The sequence below is a fragment of the Sinocyclocheilus grahami genome, unplaced genomic scaffold, assembly GCF_001515645.1.
Source record: "Sinocyclocheilus grahami isolate Dianchi unplaced genomic scaffold, SAMN03320097.WGS_v1.1 scaffold198.1, whole genome shotgun sequence".
Classification (NCBI taxonomy): Eukaryota; Metazoa; Chordata; class Actinopteri; order Cypriniformes; family Cyprinidae; genus Sinocyclocheilus; species Sinocyclocheilus grahami.
Genome location: NW_015505377.1, coordinates 1208379 through 1221854, shown reverse-complemented (window position 1 = coordinate 1221854; position 13476 = coordinate 1208379). Strand labels below are relative to the sequence as shown.

The 13476-nt window shown below is 35.6% G+C and overlaps 1 protein-coding gene across 1 annotated transcript; it reads left to right on the top strand.

Moving 5' to 3' along the window:
- The first annotated feature begins 1857 nt into the window (after positions 1 to 1857).
- LOC107595180 (tripartite motif-containing protein 16-like protein) lies at positions 1858 to 12709 on the top strand. Its single transcript, XM_016285527.1, has 6 exons — positions 1858 to 2471; positions 7201 to 7296; positions 7825 to 8058; positions 9722 to 9893; positions 10032 to 10127; positions 11896 to 12709. Exons 1-6 carry the CDS (start codon positions 1926 to 1928, stop codon positions 12471 to 12473), a joined length of 1722 nt encoding a protein of 573 aa, XP_016141013.1. The 5' UTR covers positions 1858 to 1925; the 3' UTR covers positions 12474 to 12709.
- The last annotated feature ends 767 nt before the right edge of the window (positions 12710 to 13476 follow it).

Below are 13476 nucleotides of genomic sequence, written 5' to 3'. Positions count from 1 at the left end.
CGTGTGATGCTGCTTTTAAAATTGTGTCCAAATGAAGGCATCTGGATGGGAGCATAATTATTGTGGTGTCTTCAAATGCTGTCTAGATAGGCTGCTCACTAGGATTTGAAACAGTTTTTGCGTAGATTAAAGGAAATATTATAGGAGACAGAAATGAAAACTTTCTTTTTTTATTACGGTTGTAGGTTGACGTATTTGAATTTGCTAACAACAATGCCATAATCTACGTACAATATTAATACAGCACACAGTAGTAATGATGAATATGTGGGAAATGCATTTTTATGACCTAAACACATAATAATCAAATTCACCGTATTACAGTTGTACTTATGCACTGATAGGTTGGGGATGCGTTTCGTTTATAATTCAGTGATTTTAACCAAAATCATTCACCTTTGACTTGCTTTCGCTGAATGCTCATGAATGTACGTGTGTGATACTGAGATGTGTGTATGAGAGAATGTTGCTCTCCTCTTTCATTTGAAATGAAAATGATACATTGATTTTACTGACCAAATAAAGTTTTGATGTAGCGCTATATTGATTCTGCAAGATTTTCTGACAATACAAGGCTATTTTTATGACTTCAAAAGACTTGGAATGTGACACACAATTCATAGAGACGCCTTTCATGTTGCTTTTATGGTGTTTCCAATCTTATTTGCATTGTATGTAAATGGCAGCATGTTTTCCTGTGCTCCATGGAAGATAGAAAGTCAGACGGGATTGGAACAACATGAGGGTGAGCAAAAATAGTCTTATTATAATCAAATAATATTTCAACTAAATTATAAAATTAAATGTTTTAATTATGTTTACATTCATTATTTCAATATTATATTGTTACTATTTGTTTATGCATTTTTAATAGTTTTATTTAATAATAAAACACATAATATATACTTTTAATAAGACTTGTTATAGCACTTGCATTTTATTGCAATTATTGTTTTGATTGCTTCTATTGTCATCACTTTGGATAAAAGCCTCTGCTTAATGACTAAATGTAAATATAAATAAATGAATATGTATAGAAATGTGAAAAATAATTATTATTTAAAACAATATTTTAATTGTATTAAATTATTACATTAAATTAATACGCAGCATAAACAATATATATATATATATATATACACACACATTCACATTATGTTAACATTTTTATTTATTTGCTTATTTATTTATTTGAGCTTGATAGAAACACGTTAACTTTTTTTATGTCCTTTTTAAGAAAAGAAATCTGGCTTTGGATCATGTTGCAGTTCTCTTTGTCCAGCAGGTGGGAGCACTGACCTTTATCTCAGATAAAAAGCTTATTCTCCTGTTAGACTGAAGAGCCACAACACAAATCTTTTCATGCGACTCATTTGAAGAAACTTACAGTATACTTATTACAGGAACAATCACCAGGGTATTTAATACCGAAATGAACACCTATTTTGAATATAGGCCTATAGAAGCATGAATGAGTTTGAAAGCTATGATATATAGGCCAATTTTCATTGTATACAAATATGAATTGACTAGTTTTAACACAGCTCTTGAACCCTGAAAAAAAAAACAGCAAGAACAGTTCGAAATGTCTAGGTCTGATTCATTTGTACATTGTAAACTGGTTTGGGATGAGTAATGAACTATAACCAGCAAGCCATGCAAAATGATGTCAGTCTGTAACATAAGTAAATCACCAAAACACATCATAATAACAGCAACCGCATGCCTTATTGATCTGCATACGAACTCCGCCCACATTACAGTGTCGCCCCGCCCACCGCCTCTGACTGTATCAGTTTGAGAAGAATATGAGGAAATAGTTGCGTTTCAGGGGGCGTGGCTTAGATCCAACTCACTTCTCATAAGTTTGGGCTTGGCTTCAACTTTAAACTGAAGTCAAAGCTCAAGACAGAAGGAGAGCAATCATGGTCGACGTGGTGCTGACAGCAGATCTGCCAGCAAGCAGCTCGAGTTCAGAAAAACTCCAGAAGAACCCAGAGGAGAGCAGTCTGAAGTCCACAGAGGAGAAGACCAATGGATCTCCAGAGACTGAAAACCAGACCGCAGGAGAGAAAGACAGCACGACCATTGAGGAAAGCAAGATTCAGGAGGACCTCAAGGAACCAGAGGACCCTCAGAAGCCTCAGGATGAAGAGGAGGCGCTGGGGCCAAACGGTGTCACCTGCGACTCCTGCATCGACCGGCCGTGCCGCGCCAAGAAGTCGTGCTTGACCTGCCTGGTGTCGTACTGCGAGGCTCACCTGAGGCCGCACCTGGAGAACGTCAAGTTCCAGAGCCACAGGCTGGTGGAGCCGCTGCGGGACATCGAGAGACGCACCTGTGAGACGCACCGCTGCGCGCTGGAGCTCTTCTGCTGCGCCGACGCGTGCTGCGTCTGTGTGGAGTGCGTGGCGGAGGAGCACCGCGGACACAACACCGTGCCCATCCCTGAGGCGCGCAGGAAGATTGAGGTACGCCTGTTTACTTCTTAACTTAATAACTTGAAATGGTGCAAAATATTTAGGTAATGAGAATCTACGTTCAAAAGTTTGGGGTTTTTGTTTCTTATGCTCACCAAAGCTGCATTTAATTAATCAAAAATACAGTAAAATTGTGAAATATTATTATAATTTATAATATCTGTTTTCTATTGTAATATATTTTAGAATGTAATTTATTTCTGTGATTCAAAGCTGAATTTTCAGCATCATTGCACTCTTAAAAATAAAGGTGCTTCACGATGCAAAAAATGTCTTAGAAAATGTCTAAATGGTTCCATAGAGAACCTTTAAGATGTAAAGAACCTTTCTGTTCTTGGTGGCGAAAGAAGGTTCTTCAGATTATAAAAGAGATGGTTCTTTAAAGAACTTTTGACTGAATGGTTCTTCTATGGCATGGCTGTGAAGAACCTTTTAAGCACCTTTATTTTTAAGAGTGTACTCCTGTCTTCAGTGTCACATGATCCTTCAGAAATCATTCTAAGATGCTGATTTGCTGAAAACATTGCTTCGTATTGATATATTTATTTTCAGGATTCTTTGATGAATAGAAGTTCGAAAGAACAGCGTTTAGTTGAAATTAGAAATCTTTTGTAATATATGTCTTTACTGTCACTTTTGATCAATTTAATGCATCCTTGCTAATGAAAGTATTATTAAAATGTTATTGACCCCAAACTTTTGAACAGTAGTGTATGACAAAAAAAATTCAACAGTTTCTGTGAAATGATCGCGACAATGATCTGTTAGTGTAAAATTAGAGAGTGAAAATAGTATTTGGGTTAAAAAGGCTCCATTGTACAACCATTTTGATCATCATATACAGTATTTTTGGACCAGAAAAAAAGGTGAAATATGCCACTCTTGAGCCACTAGAACAAAAATATTCCCAGACACTTCTCCGTCTGCCACTGGTCAGTCAAACAGATTGCCAAAATCATGCCACTGGGACAGTGTTGCTATTTCAAGATGCTCAAGCTAACATAAGATTGTTATGATAGCATTCTGAATCACATACTAGCATGCATAAGATACTGTATGTAAATATATGGCAGAAATAGCAAGAGTAGGATGCTGCTCCGAGTTCAGCCACAGGATTTGCACTCAACTTACTTATTAGACTTTAACAACTGACACTTTACTTTTAAGGGTGATATTAGCCTCAAGCATACAGACTGTTCCTTATATCTAATGAATCTTTTCAGTGAAATAAGGAACAGAATGTTTCCTCTATTGTTATAGTTCAAAACCATATCAGGATGCATCTCTCCGTGTTTGATGCAGATCAGATCATGTCATGCATCATGCTATTTCTCTCTCTGACCTAAAAGAACAGGTCACACATACTGTAACAAAGGCCTGATAACGGGACAATGTGGTCATGATTAATGACTATAAGTGATCATCAAGGCTGTTACTGTTGCTCATACTGAGAGTTCGGGATGTAATCAACCTCACACAATGAACTTCAATACTTTGTGTTCCAGACATAACTGTTGAGGAGAGTTATAATGTGGTGGTGGTGAGTTTTTTAAAGGCAACAGTGCAACAAAAATGTAACAAAACAGTTTAAATTTGACAGAGACATTATTGATTATTCAGGATTCGCTATCCATCTTCATTTAGGTTATTCTTTGGTTAAGCTTGGTTAGTTATGTATTTAGGGTGTACAGTAGTTTAGTGTGAGTTTGACACAATCGCATTGCATCGCATTTTCAGAGATCTCTTAAAGTTTCTCCTTTCCTGATAGAAACCTCATTGGCGTAGGTATAATCGTTTAATGAATTTCTAATGAAAATACACTGCTCGCTAATCTGAAACTTGTTCTACATCCAATTGTGAACATCAGTTCATGACGTCTGGCTGAAATCATCTCTTCGAGAATGAAAAACATCTATGAAGCATGTAGTGAAGACTGACATGACCACACTTATCAATAAATCAACTAGCAAACACAAAGCATTAGTAAGCAGAAAAACTTGTATGGTATTTTCTAAAGAGAGGTTTCTCAATGTGACCGGACGCAGAATGTAACACTTTTCGTGACATGTGACATGTTTTCAGGATGATGCAACACTTGAACAGGTATTTGCGTGTCTTTAACATGCTTGAAACGTTACTTTATGTCATTTCTTGATGGTTTTTGCTGTGGCCGTGTATATGAATGCTGCTGGGTTATTTACAGTCAGACTCTCTGGCATATTTGCATGCTAAACAAATAAAGGTGTTTTTTCTTTCTTCAGTAAAGCAAATTCATGATGCTCTTTTTCAGTGAAAGTGAAGCTGCATTTATTTAATTAAAAATACAGTAGTATTGTGAAATATTATTACAATTTAAAATAGCTGTTTTCTATGTGAATATCTGTTAAACTCTATTTTATTCATGTGATCAAAGCTGAATTTTCATCATTATTTCTCAGTCTTCAGTGTCACATGATCTTCAGAAATCATTCTAATATGCTGATTTGCTGCTCGAGAAACATTTCTGATTATTATTATTATGTTGAAAACAGTTGTGCTGCTTAATATTTTTGTGGAAACCGTGATACATTTTAGTTTTCAGGATTCACAGATGAGTAGAAAGTTCAAAAGAACAGCATTTATTTCAAATTGAAATATTTTGTAACATTATAGAAAGCTCAAAATATGACAGAAAGCACCATAAAACTATAACATTTCACCATATTATTATATTTCAAGTCTTCTGAAGGCATGCAATGCCTTATGTAAGAAACGGACATTCTTTGCATCAAGCGGCAATATGTCTTCAGAAGACATAGAATACAATTCCATGAATGACATTTTAATAATGCATATAATAATACATTGCATGGACCATGCAATGTGCTTTCTTTTATATACCTAACAGTTATTGTATGCTTTTAAATGAAAACCCGATGTTAATATCCTGCAAAATGACACTATTTATTGTTCTACAGAAGAAAGAAATAGGTTGAAGACAGAACATATTATGATTGGTTAAACTATTCAGGACATAAGAACTGTTAGGAAAACTGTTTTTAAATGCAATGCACTGAAACAATCCACCCTGCATGTGTGTGTGCTTGTTAGGGTGTTCCCTGTCAGTTGCATACAACCGTGAGGTGAATGAGTTTGATGTATTGTCCTTATCAGGCCGATACCGATAACAGAAAAAATGAGCATTTATCGGCCGATATCGATATGGTGGCCGATATATCGTGCATCCCTAGGTTAAACTATTCAGGACATAAGAACTGTTAGGAAAACTGTTTTTAAATGCAATGCACTGAAACAATCCACCCTGCATGTGTGTGTGCTTGTTAGGGTGTTCCCTGTCAAGTGCATACAACCGTGAGGTGAATGAGTTTGATGTATTGTCCTCGCATGCAGAGCAGGGAGTGTCCAGGTCTCTTCGTGGATCTGAGGCATTCTTAGAGATGTTTTGACACGAGCAATAGATTACACAACATACATAACACCAATCATGCCTGACTGCGTTGCTAGACAGAGCTAACTGTTCAGTCCAGTTACATTGAGAGAAACTTCCTCTCTGCTGATTACCAGAGAAGCTATGACACACGCATATCTCCTTTACATATCCAGTTTAACCACTAGTGAGGACGTGATATTATGCATATGCATAAGTCTAGCTCTTTTAAAGTGCATTGTCAGTGATGATACTCCAAGTGAATTCCAGTGAAACTGTACATTGTCGTGTCTGTGTTTGACATGCATCACGTAACTATAATAAATGACTAGCGACAGCAATGTAGAACTACATTTTATGAAGAATAAACTCTATAATGGTAGTGTAGACTGTTTGTTGTGTGTGGTTGCCAGGTTGTTGCAAAAACAGTTTTTTGAGTTTTAATAAGTTTCTATAGGTGGCTCCTTATGTGAACAAACTCTAAATGTGCAATATTAAATTTTGGCGCATGAGCATGCCTTGTAAAGTTTTCTTGTTCATTTTTCAGTTGTAATTTTGTGCCGAGGGCAACCAGCTTTTTTGCATGAGTGATAGTAGCATTCATTACATCAAATTAGCTTCATATATTCCGAACTGTTAATACGCCTTTTTATTTAAAAGGCTGAGCTTGCTAACTCATGATGAGTAAACAAACATTGATGTGTGTGTATCTGAGCGTGTTTTAACTGGAGACAGTGCAGGGAGGGGTTCTCATTGACATCAGTGCAGTGAAACACCGTCAGGTATCACCTGAACTATTCTGGGATTGTTGGGTGGTGGTCAGGGTGGAGGGAAAACGGACTCTTTTTGCTTTAATGTGAGAGTCAAAGCTCTATTGTGTGTGATGCTCCCTTTAGCAAGCCTACACACTGAATAACAGTGATAACAACTGCTGCTGAACATGAGCTGTGTGCTCAGTGGAGGACATTTTTGTCTGAACTTGTCTGTGGAATGCAAAGCAAAAGCTGAACAAAGAGACTGATACCTATCTGATTACGCACTTATGCAAAGAGATGCTGGTTTTGGTTACATCTACTTTTATAATGCATAATATTAATCAGAATTTGCCTCTGAAAACCATTTAAAATCATATTTTTACAGTGATAACTATCATTATTTTTATATCAATTTTTTATATTTTTTTATATTTAATTACATGATAGAACATGTGTATACACACATGTTGATTGATGTGTGTAAAATAACAAGGAAATTGATTTTTTTTTCAACACGATATTGTGTGTGTGTTTACAGAGAGAGCTTCAGGACAAACAGACAGACATGGTAAAGACGGTCACAGCAGCAGAAAACGCCATTAACAAGTTACAAGTCAACACAGTGAATATAGAGGTAAAACACCACATTCAAAGAACTAACACTTGAACTTTACTGTACTGTCTTAGGATCAATATGAAACACTCTTCGCAACCCATTTTACTTCTGTTACCAGTGTGTCTTCTATATAGTCAGTAATTTTGGTTATACAAGACCATAACGCTACTTGTTTTAAGAGTGTTTAATAGTTTACATATTAACTAGAGACTGGTAATGGAGGTCATTCCTTCTCTGTATTCAGGTTCAGGTAAGAGTGAGCTGACTAACCTTTCTGGGTATATTTTATGTTTTATTAATGTCAGGTTAAATACATTATTAAGTATTTAATATAAGATGATATTTGATAGGTCATCACTGACATCCTTTAGAGGATATATACTGTATATTCTAGAAATGACTAAATGTTTGGACCTACAAATACTTGTAGGTCACTAAATAGATGTCATTCAAAGGCATTTCCCTCCAGCTTTGCTCTGGTATTGATTTTTCAGTTGTCTCTTTGAGTTTGAATTGCTCTCAGTCTGTCTGTCTGTCTGGCCGCAGGCGTCTGTGAAGGAGGTGCGTGGAGTGATCGAGGAGCAGTTTAACATACTGATGGCAGCTGTGGAGCAGGCCAAGAAAGAAGTGAGCGAGATCTTAGAGGTGGAGGAGCGACAGGCGCTGCGGCAGGCCGAAGGAATCCGAGTTCATCTGGAGCAACGCTGCACTGAACTCAAGAAAACCCAGAGTCAGGTCGAGAAAATCACCAAGAACAAAAATGACATTGACTTCCTGCAGGTAAGGAGGTTACTTCCTGTTTCCTGATGGGTTGTTCATGACCTTAAAATATCTGTGACACCTGTCAGTTAAAGTGTTAGTTGACCCAAAAATGAAAATTAGGCTGTATTTTACTCACCCTCAAGTCATCCTAGGTGTATAAGACTTTCTTCTTTCAGACGAATCCAGTCAGAGTTATATTAAAAATGGTCTTTGATCTTTCAAGCTGTTTAATGGCACTCAGCGGGTGTTGCATGCATCAGTCCAAAAGTTCAGCGCTGCACATGCGCCGGTGAGTCTCGTGAAAACCAACGTTTGTTAACAGGAGCAAAGGAAGCAAAGTTTCCTTACTTTAGCAAAGGAAAACCAGTCTCCTCTTGGCTTATATCGAAATCCTCCGACATTCTTCTTTACAAATCCTCGTTTTGTACTTCTAATTAGTGACCGTTGTTTTGTTTTGATCTCTCCGCTGCGCTTCCGCGTTCGTCACTTCTGAGCAGCGCATGCGCTACGCCGACCTCATACATCATCCGTCCGGAACTGCTTCCAGTGTACAACAGTGAGCGCAAGCTACATTAAAGTGATTATTACGTTTTGAATATGGATATTTTTCTTACAAAAATGCATCGATTCGCTACAGGAGGCCTTCATTCACCCCTCGGAGCCGTGTGAGACACTTTTTTTAATGGATGGGCGTTTTTTATTTAACTTCTTTTGGACTGATGCATACAACACCCGCTGACTGCCATTAAACGGCTTGAAAGATCAAAGACCATTTTTAATATAACTCCGACTGGATTCGTCTGAAAGAAGAAAGTCTTATACACCTAGGATGACTTGAGGGTGAGTAAAATACAGCCTAATTTTAATTTTTGGGTCAACTAACACTTTAAAGGTCATGTGTAAAGTTAAAATGCATTAAAGTTAAAAAGTTGCAATGCATTGGCCACAGGGATATTACTGTTAGCTAAAACCAAAACTATTAAAAACACTTTTGTAAAATGAAACTGAAAAAATATAAATGAAAAAAACTAAAATAAGTTTAATAAGAAGCACTAAAATTACTAACTTAAAATAAATACAAATGAAACTTGAATAAATATCAAACCTGAATAGTAACATTAAAAAAACTAAAAAAGTAACAAAACAAAACATAATAAGGTTACTAAAAATTAAACTAAAATTAAAATGAAAAAACTGAAATTATTAAAATAAACACCAATTTAAAATATTAATAAAAAACTAATAGTGTATAAATCTGCAAATAAATTCTCTCTCTACAAATAATAGTATATAAATAAAAAGGCAACATTTATCATTTTCATTTAGTATAAATTGATATACTAAAATAACGAAAAGTAAAAACTGAAATAAAAATTAATGAACACAATATTGACATATTTTAAAACAAATAATTATAATAAAAATGACCAAAACACGCATTTACTAACACCTAAACTAAAATGAAAATAATTCTACTAATTAAAAATATTAATATAAACACTAAGTATCTCAATGATACTAAGATTTTATAAATTTTTAAAATTTTATACACTGATATAAAAAATACTAAAATAACACTGGTTGGCCAAGCATTTGCATATGCAAAATGTGTTTCTGAACTTAATCCTTAATTGTTTTATTAATTGTTTCTGGTATTAATTATATCAGTATTGTTTTCCAGGAGTATTCACGGTGGAAAAAAGAAACTGTTGATGTGTCTTTACCTGGCGTTTATATCGGCCTCATGGATCGACTGCAGTCGTTCAGTCGTGTTATCGCACGGTCCACGACAGAGATGTGCGACAGCCTGCTGACCTCATACACCAACAAACTTAAAGACACCTGTAAAAACGGTCAGTATGCAGAACAATAAACATCTCCACACAAAGTGACACATCTTGCTATGAATTTGAGCAATTCAGAAACATCACACCTTTGTGTTCTGTGAAGAGGTTTGCTAATTTACCCAAATATCTTTTTTCAATTAACAGATAATGTGGGCATAAAGACGACGGTTTATGCCATTGTTGCTGCAAAAAAGAACATGTCAATTCCGAACCCAGAGACCAGAGACGACTTTCTTAAGTGTGAGTGTTTATCGGGGTTATTATCGCTAATTAAGACTAAAGCCATTAAAAAGATGTTACACGACACATACTTCTGTTACTTGAAATAAAATAAGTGTCAAAAGAAAAATCACAGGGTAAAATATTAACTAATAGATATCACCATACTTCCCTAGTTAATTGATTGCATTTACATTTAAGCATTTAGCAGATGCTTTTATCCAAACTTACAAATGAGGATAATCAAATTTCAATCAAATCAGCAAAAGAGCAACAATGTAAGTGCTGTGATGCCTAACATTACGAATTCAAAAAAGAAAAAAAAATGCACTAATTTGCATACATTTCCAGAACATATATACTGTATAAGCACTGGTTAAAACCAGGTTCAAAATTTTTGTTGACATATTGGGATTTTGGAAATCTGTTTTTATAGAACTTTTTAAATACAGTCAACAGCCAGGAAAAAATACATTTTCACCGTGTTTCAAGAATAAAATGTGAATTATATATGAACAAACCCTTCTGTAAAAACCTTCAAAATATAGTGAGGAAGAAAACTTTTACATTTGGTGTATGTAAGTGCAGCTCAAAAAAATGCACTAATTTGCATACATTTCCAGAACATATATACTGTATAAGCACTGGTTAAAACCAGGTTCAAAATTTTTGTTGACATATTGGGATTTTGGAAATCTGTTTTTATAGAACTTTTTAAATACAGTCAACAGCCAGGAAAAAATACATTTTCACCGTGTTTCAAGAATAAAATGTGCAATTATAAATCGGGTGAATTATATATGAACAAACCCTTCTGTAAAAACCTTCAAAATATAGTGAGGAAAAAAACTTTTACATTTGGTGTATGTAAGTGCAGCTGAAGTGGAGAAAAAACTTTTAAAGATTTGTATTGTAATTGAAATATACAGATGCAAATAGATAAAGTGCAGTAATAAAATCAGGTGGAATGATATACTGTTTGAACAAACCCCTCAGTAAAAACCTTCAGAATATAGATAGAAATAAAGCCGTACGTTCTGGTGAATGTAAGTGCTACTGAAGTGGAGGAAAAAGTCATTTCGAGAAAACCGCCTTTAAAAATATGTATTGTAATTGAAATCTACAGACGTAAATACATAAAGTGCAATAATAAAATCAGGCAACGACATATGTACAAACCCCTCAGTAAAAACCTTCAGAATATAGACAGGAATAAATCTCCTAAGTTTAGTGTATGTAAGTGCTGCTGAAGTGGAGAAAAAACTTTTAAAGATTTGTATTGTAATTGAAATCTACAGACGCAAATAGATAAAGTGCAATAATAAAATCAGGTGGAAGGATATTCTGTATGAACAAACCCCTCAGTAAAATCCTTCAGAATATAGATTGGAATAAAACTGCTAAGTTTAGTGTATGCAAGTGCTGCTGAAGTGGGGAAAAAAATATTTTGAGGAAATGGCACTTAAAAAATGTATTGTAATTTAAATCTGCAAATGCAAATACTATAAGTGTAATAAAACAAACACTTAAATGTTGGAAGCTTTCTTTCCACTAGTCTGAAACAACACATTATATAGCCCACAATCTCAAATTTAGTGCAGCTATTGCCTTAAAATTAAAAAATATGGAAAATATAAACATAAAAAGTAAAATAGTACATTAAGATATTGAAATAACAGTGATGCTCACTACAGAAACATAGTCAAACTTCCCAGATGTAACAGTTCTTCTCAGCTGGTTTTGCTTCACATTACTATATTATTGACTTTTTGCCCATTTTCTCCAATAGACGTCACGCCTCTGACCTTTGATGCAGATACGGCCCACCAGTATCTGCGTCTGACAGAAGAACGAAAGAAGGTGACAAACACGACGCCGTGGCAGCAGAGCTATCCAGAGCTCCCCGAGCGCTTCGAGCACTTCAAGCAGGTGCTGACGGTCGAGAGCTTCTACCTGGGCCGCCACTATTTCGAGGTGGATATGAGAGGAGAAGGCACTCACGTCGGCCTGACCTACAAGAGCATCGACCGCAAGGGATCCGAGAGCAACAGCTGCATCACGGGAAACAACTTCTCCTGGTGTGTGCAGTGGAACGGACGCAGCTTCTCCGCGTGGCACAGCGATGTGGAGACGCCGCTCAGCGGCCCCAAAGCCACACGGATCGGCGTCTACGTGGATTATTCCGGCAGCGTGCTGGCTTTCTACGACGTGGAGAACGGCATGGCGCTCATCCACAAGTACCAGGCTGAGTTTCTGGAGCCGCTTTACCCAGCCTTCTGGCTTCCCAAGAAGGAGTGCGTCGTGCTTTTAGAACCAGGAGCAGGATCTTCCCTGACAACCCCGTCTCCTGTTTCCTCTCCCAAATAAACTGTTTCTGCTCCTCTTATCCACATCATTTCCATCTTATAGGGTCCCGTTTACACCTGGTTTTGTTCACCTTACACAGATACAGATGCAATGGTGTAAACAGGACTATAAGAGATCTACTGTAACCTCTGACTGATATTAAAGTTTTATGACTGCAACAGTGCATTTATACAAGATGCCTATTAAAATATCTAGAAACATGTTTTGTGCATTGATCACAAAATATGTCTTTAAGTATAATTTTTTTCACATGAATGAAACTATATATATTTATATACATATATATACATTATATATTGTGATGATATATAAATATAAAATAGTTTGTATTTTATATACAGTATATATATATATATCAAATGAATAAAAGTAAATATGTTTTATTTTATTCTTATATTTATATATTTTTAAGTATAATTTTTCTCACATGAATGTAACTATATATATATATGTGTGTGTGTGTGTGTGTGTGTGTGTGTGTGTGTGTGTGTGTGTGTGTGTGTGTGTGTGTGTGTGTATATATACATACATACACATAAATATAAATTTATATATATATAAATATTTGTGTATACATAAATATAAAAATAAATGTAAGTTTTATTTTATTCTTATATATATTATGTATATGTGGGTTTTATTTAACATTGTTTCATTCATGTTAAAATATGTAAGACGAACATTTCTCATCTATCAATAATGTTGCACAAGTGACCAAACCCATTTGACGTAGTTGGATATTACGGTACATTTCACTAGGGTTGGGTTAACAGGACAGATGTGGCTCTTTAATAACTCTGTACACTGTCTATATGCTGCTGTTTTCCCTTATTTGTTACATTTTGTGCCTAGTATCAAATGTGACAGGTGACAGTTACCTTGGCAACAATAAAACATTGTCTGTGCAAATAAAAAATTGCTACAGTGAAATGCTGATATTTGTCCACGTGTTTCGTTGCAGTGTGACATAACCGGTTGCACCAGTCTACAGACATAATGTCAC

What these genes read in the sequence shown, in the direction of transcription:
- LOC107595180 (XM_016285527.1), top strand. Translation starts at nt 1,926, where the DNA reads ATGGTCGACGTGGTGCTGACAGCAGATCTGCCAGCAAGCAGCTCGAGT. An exon ending in TCAACACAGTGAATATAGAG is followed by an intron (nt 7,297 to 7,824) that starts GTAAAACACCAC and finishes GTCTGGCCGCAG; the next exon opens with GCGTCTGTGAAGGAGGTGCG. An exon ending in ATGACATTGACTTCCTGCAG is followed by an intron (nt 8,059 to 9,721) that starts GTAAGGAGGTTA and finishes ATTGTTTTCCAG; the next exon opens with GAGTATTCACGGTGGAAAAA.